Source organism: Mustela erminea, chromosome 14 (assembly GCF_009829155.1).
Source record: "Mustela erminea isolate mMusErm1 chromosome 14, mMusErm1.Pri, whole genome shotgun sequence".
NCBI lineage: Eukaryota > Metazoa > Chordata > Mammalia > Carnivora > Mustelidae > Mustela > Mustela erminea.
Genome location: NC_045627.1, coordinates 75,670,316 through 75,676,315, shown reverse-complemented (window position 1 = coordinate 75,676,315; position 6,000 = coordinate 75,670,316). Strand labels below are relative to the sequence as shown.

At 48.0% G+C, this 6,000-nt stretch overlaps 1 protein-coding gene across 2 annotated transcripts in view; it reads right to left on the bottom strand.

The window, feature by feature from the left end:
• Positions 1–497: 497 nt before the first annotated feature.
• CASP7 (caspase 7) overlaps positions 498–6,000 on the bottom strand; it is a 29,377-nt gene continuing 23,874 nt past the window's right edge. For both annotated transcript variants that reach the window (XM_032312634.1, XM_032312633.1), the window contains exons 3-7: positions 4,781–4,917; positions 4,190–4,318; positions 3,252–3,427; positions 2,736–2,865; positions 498–2,076 (exon numbers count right to left, since the gene is read on the bottom strand). In XM_032312634.1, coding sequence (XP_032168525.1) covers positions 1,853–2,076; positions 2,736–2,865; positions 3,252–3,427; positions 4,190–4,318; positions 4,781–4,917 — 796 coding nt within the window. In that variant the 3' untranslated portion in view covers positions 498–1,852. The remainder of the gene's footprint in view (positions 2,077–2,735; positions 2,866–3,251; positions 3,428–4,189; positions 4,319–4,780; positions 4,918–6,000) is intronic.

Sequence of the window (6,000 nt, the reverse complement as noted above, 5' to 3'; positions counted from 1 at the left end):
GCTGTAATTTCTACTTTCAGTTACAATGCTCTTAAGCCCATTTATTTCTACAAGAGGTTCCTTTAGTAGGATAGTCTGATTTCCAAAGAATGGCCAGTGAATTCTGAGAACGGTGGGGAGGATGCTTGTTGATTCTTGATTCATGATCTGCACTTAAATTTTGTACATTTGGTGTATTTTAGATGGCAGGAAACCAGGGACAGATTGAATAAACTGGCCCTAAATTAGTTTTCTTATTGAACAAGATAACTTCTACTTGCTCTGATTTTATTGCCAAATTAATAAATGGTAGCCCATGGCAAATAGCTTTCTAATTAACCCTTTATGTGAAGAATTTCAGCTTCCAAAGGGACTTATTGCTGTATTCATGTTCCAGCTTCAAAAGAGACATGAATTATATTTTGTGTGGAGGTGAAGTCAGTGGGGTTGATTCTTACCATGTTTTTCCATTTTTCCACTGCTATAAAAAACTTTAGAAGGAAAGCAAACTGAGCAGGTTAGGAATTAAGCAACCAGATTTTAATCAATAAATATGAATATCTGTGTGTTAACCAGTTATTGGGTCAGAATAGAATTGTCAAAAATTCAAAAGGTAACCTTGAAAACAAAGTGCAAAAATCTTTGCCATAAACTCTTCCCTTACAGAGAATTAGAGGCAACAAAAAAATTTACTCAGAATAAGGACTGGAATAATCTAAAAAATTCCAGGTAGATTTCAAAGCTAAAAAAAAGATTATTTTGCACATAGTAGGCAATACGGAGATGATCTGGCAATTCCATGAATAAATCGAAGGGAGGAATTGTTGCACATCAGGGAACAGGATACTTATATTCATATTATGGGCCGTTCTGATATGCATTCCTTGTTCCTGCTCTGTCTCCCTAGGCTTTGCTGTGCTCTGTATTTGCAGGAAATCACATTTCCCAGGGTCCTTGCAGCTGGCTTCCAGGTAAGGCACAGAAGGAAGACTCAACGGCAGGAGAGATGAAGGCAGGGTATCTCTCCATATCTGACCCAGCTCGTCTTGCCTCATCTCAGGCCAGAGCTTTGTCTCTGCCATGGCTCCAATTCCCAATTCTTGGAGATCTCAACTCTCACCAGGCAGCCCCCATGACCCTTCCGGCTCCTGTGGGCTACGCCAGTTTCTGGATCGAGGGGACCACACCTTTTCATAGTCCTAGGTGGTCATAGATTCCTTTTATTTGGCTTCTCTTTTACTATTTTTGTAGGTCAATTTCCTCTGTTAAATTCCTTTTATTGAAATTCCTAAAATGGTTTCTGTTTTCTATCTGATACATGTTAGAATCACGAACATTCCACCCCGCAGCCCCCTACCACCCCTGCTTTATCTGGGAAGTTTTGCATGAGAATCTGTCCTAAGCCAGTGAAAAATCACTCAAATCACACTCAATACCCACTTTCTGCAACACAGGTGAATACAGCCTGCTTTTTTTCAAGCACTGGAATGCTCTGGGCCAGGTGGACCCTGTCTGCCGTGTCAACACAATCATGGTGGACACAGCCAAGAGTCTGTAGAGGTTGTTTCTGTTGTATGTACTAAGTGGGACAACAAGGAGAAAGACATGAACAGAAAATTAGTCTTAAGAAGAAATGACAAAGCCATCGAATGGGTAACATTGTAAAAAATAAAAAAATCTCCAAAAACATTAAAAATGTAAGACAGCACCAGAAAGTTTTCTTCCTGTTGAATCAATAAATGTTCCTGAATTAAAATCCTTTAGAATTTCCAGGGATAGACCATTAAAAAAAAAAAAAAAAAAAAAGAAAAGACTCATCAACAAATGATCCATAGCTTTTCCGCTTGAATGCATCCCTGAAATGGTTATTTTTTCAGAAGTAGAGTTCCTTGGTGAGCATGGAGACCACACACGGGATCTGCTTCTTCTCATGGAAGTGGGGGTCATCAGACTGGGACTCGAAGTGCCTGGCCACCCTGTTGTTCACCCTGGTGAGGATATGCAAGATCTCCAGGCTCTTGCCATGCTCGTTCAGGGTGGAGCAGAGGGCTTGTACAAACCAAGACCCACTTCCTGGGTTCCTCCATGAGTAATAGCCTTCAACAAAACAGAAAGGAGACGATCAAATCAGCTGAGCTGGCCGCTGCCCCACTACTCTTCTCTGCATGCAAGTTCCCCGTGAGAATTATGCTGTGTGCGTGGAGAGCAAACATCTTGGGTTTAGAAGGCTGCATGAAAATGCCCAGCGTAAGTGTTCTTGCACAGATAAATATGAAACACCTAAGTGTGCAGGAGACAAATGGGCACATGGAGCGTTCCAAAGGAAATGCTCGAGAAGCACTCTGGAACTCCTCACTGCCCTTGGCGCTGGGGGGTGTCGGGGGTGGAGAGCTACTTTCTAATCCAAGCCTCAAGAGAGGAATTTGCAGCAGAGAAGAGTCACAGAGATGTGAGGTTGCTGGCTTTGAAGCAGGAGGCAGGGGACAAGTTGTCAGGGAATTCTAACATGCTGGAAAAGGCACAGATGTGGATATCCCCCCTAGAGCCTCCAGAATATTCCTTCTGGGATTCTCGTCACCCTGCCAACCCATTTGCAATTCTGGCCTTCAGAACTGTAAGATAATAGGCTTGTAAGGTCTGAAGCCACTGTGTTTCGGGTAATTTATCACTGCAGCAACACGAAACCTATACAGCCGCCACCCTCCATTCTGATGGTGGAGTGCCCCTGTCTAGTTCACAGGCAATGGACCTGATACCTGGAACTGTAGAATAGGCGAAGAGGAAGTCGGCTTCAACAGGGATCTTATATCGCGGATTGGCATCTGTGTCATTGATCGGCCCCGAGTCGGCCTGGACCCCATCATCGAGCTCTGTCCCCCGGCAAGCCTAAGTACCAAAGCAGAGATCACTTCCTGGAGTCAGGAATAGGGACATTCGAGCTCTTCATGGCTGCGTCCTGGTGCCTAGGGATCCACTCGGTGTGCCCTAGTGGCTCAATAAGCATTCGATACAGAAATACACAGTGAACAAAGCTTGTGTCAAATTAGCAAGCAAAGCAAATGAAAATATCGCAGTGTCTTAAAGAAACCCTCACAAGCCCTGATCTGATGCAAACAGAGGTGCCAAGCACAGCAGGGTAGAGAAACGAATCCTAGATTTGCAAATCCCAACTGAAACAGCGCGTGTATCTGTGAAAGTGCTAGAACCCGTCACTCTGTCATCACTGCCATCTTTTTCCTCTTTTAACGGCACCGGCTTTGAAAAGGGATTACCTGAATGAAGAAGAGTTTGGGTTTCTCTAGAAGGCTTCTGCATCTGTCCCCCCTAAAATGGGCCGTCAAGTCCTTTATTGCTGTCACGCCATCTGTCCCATAAATTAAATTCTCCTCTCCGTGGCTTAGCAAGATGCAGGCGAAGCAAGCGGAATTTCTGTGGTCCTCTTCAGAGGCTGCGAGCAAGCAGTTTGAGGATGGAAAGATTAGGATGTAAGTCCTTAGTGGGACCTCCAAAGGGTTCTCCCTCCCAGCCTGGCAGGGGCCACCGACTGTCAGACAGGTGTGCAGGGGAAGCAGCACCTCTCTGGAGGGAAGGAAGCCCAGCGGAGGTAAGTTAGAGACAGGGAGAGTTTTAGAATTCTCACACGGTCTGAAACCTAGAAGGCTGCCTCGTGAGGTGTGCCCCGCTGTGTGGGAGGGGTTCAGGCATCTGCTGGGAGGCAGCATGGGGGCAGTGGGGTGCTGAATGGGCACAGCCCTCGTCTCTGTTAGGTCTGCGACACCAGGCAAGTGACGTTGCCATTTTGTGCCTTAGTTCCCATCTCTGCAAAGTCTGTTTAAAACATAAACATCTGAAATATAGGGAGATGATTAATCTCTCCCTGCCACCAGGGAAAAGCTGACACTTCCACTCCATTCTGGACAGAAAGATACTGACTTGGTCCTTCCCTATGAATTAGCTTTTGGAAATCAAGACTGCTCTATAGATACCAAACCTATCCCTTGCTGTCCTACTTGCTGATTTCATCTGTTTGGGGAGCAACTGCAGTTTCCTGAAAAGGTCTCAGCCTGGGCCGGAGCAGCCCAGAGGAAGGAAAGGCTCCAAGGGCTGAGATCGCTGTGTGCCAAGCTGCCCTCCCGAGACCCCTGGCAGGCTGCCCCTTTCCCAGACAGGGAGGAGGTGGGCGGGGAGCGGGGAGGAGGCAGGCACGCACCTTGCTTCAGCAGGTCCTGCATCTTCGCACAAGAACAGTCATTATGGACGACCACATCAAAACCCAGGTTTCTGAAGCACTTGAACAGAGCCTCGGCATCTTTGTCTGTTCCATTGCGGACGCCCATCCCTGTGGGAACGAAGGCCACGGTGAGCGATCCCCGGCTGAGAGCGGCCTGCCAGCCGCCTCCCGTCCGGGTGCTCAGCACCAGCCTCTTAGTCTCTGGTGTCCATGCTCCCAGGGTCATAGTTTAAATGTGCAACTGCGATAAGAATCCAACTCCAAGGAGGTCATTCAGCCTGCGCACGGAAGCTGTGCCTTTCATGGCAACTCTCTGCCTCAGTCAAGACCAAGAGCACCCCTGGATTCTTAGCCCTTCGGTCCCAGTCCCACATCAGCTAATGCACGTGGTGGGACCTCAGACTCGAAGCTCCCGATGTCCCTCATGCCTTCTTCCTGGACACGTAAGTAGCATTAGTGACCCCCCCACCCCTCACCCCAGGGCACGTCCCTTCTCTACGCAAAGTCTGATACAAGCTGAGGATGACAGAAGGGGACGGGAGAGGCCAGCCCGGGGTCCTCAGCACTGACCTGTCCTTTTGTCGAAGTTCTTGTTGTTTATGATGATGCACTTGCCCACCTTCTCGAAATTCATGTTATACTGGTATGTAGGCACTCGCTCCTGGGCTGTCTTGATTGATTTCCCCGGGTCATTTTTCTTCTTCTTACTGGGGAAACAGAAAGCCAGTCGGGGGCTGTGGGAGATGTGGGGACAGGAATGGCCTCCTGACTCTACGGTGAGCATGGAAGGGGCGCCCAGGAGAGCCGGAACCTCTGTAAGAACAGGCGCAAGGGGGGCAGTCGGCTCCGTTAAAAAAATCGTCGTATTTAAAACGAACAGGATCTCCTGCTCTGTTTCATCAGCTGTCGCAGAGAGGAAGGCTAAAGCAGCAGCGCGAGGAGCTGCGCTGACACACCCATCGGCACAGCGACAGGGCACCGGTGACCCCGAGAACGGCACCTGCCGCCCTCCCGCGTAGCTGCTGGGAACCGACGTTGTACTTCCATTGGGAAAAACTGGCAGAATCTACCCCAACTGAGTTTAAACACATCCTAGGACAGAGCAACTCCACTCCTGGGAATACACCCTAGAGTAGAGCAAACGCGTTTGCAGAAAGGACACAAGTACGCATGCGCACAGCGGGGCGGTCCAGCAAGGACCCCCCCCCCCCCCGCCGCGAGGACCCCAAACGCCCATTCCCAGTGAACAAGCCGCTGAATACGCGTGCGAGGAGAGACTGCGTGAGGAGAGTGAGCAACCACGGCACCGCGGACCCGGTCTCACAACGATACTATTGAATGAAAGAACCCACACTCAGAACACTATTACCTGCGGTTAGACACGGTGCCGTTAAAAAGGGGGAAAAAGGCGCAGTGACTTAAAAAAGAAAGTAATCCCCTTCCTATCTCCTGACAACGACTGTCCAGTTTACCAAAGTCTGGCACAGAGGCTGGAACATGCAGCATCATTGAGAGGACACAGAAAACGATGTCAAGTGTGAGTGGAAAGCAGCCGTGCTGGTCATCCACGGGAATGGAAACACCACGAGAGAAAAGATTTTTTTTTTTTAATCTGTTGTGAAAAATTCCTGAATCCCCAATATCTAGAACAGTGCCTAGCATATAAGTTGTTCCATTAATTTTTTTAATACACTACAGACCAATATCCCTTATGAGTACAGATGAATTTATTTATTTATTTATTTTTAAGATAGAGGGAGAGAGAGAGAGAGAGAGACAGCACACAAATG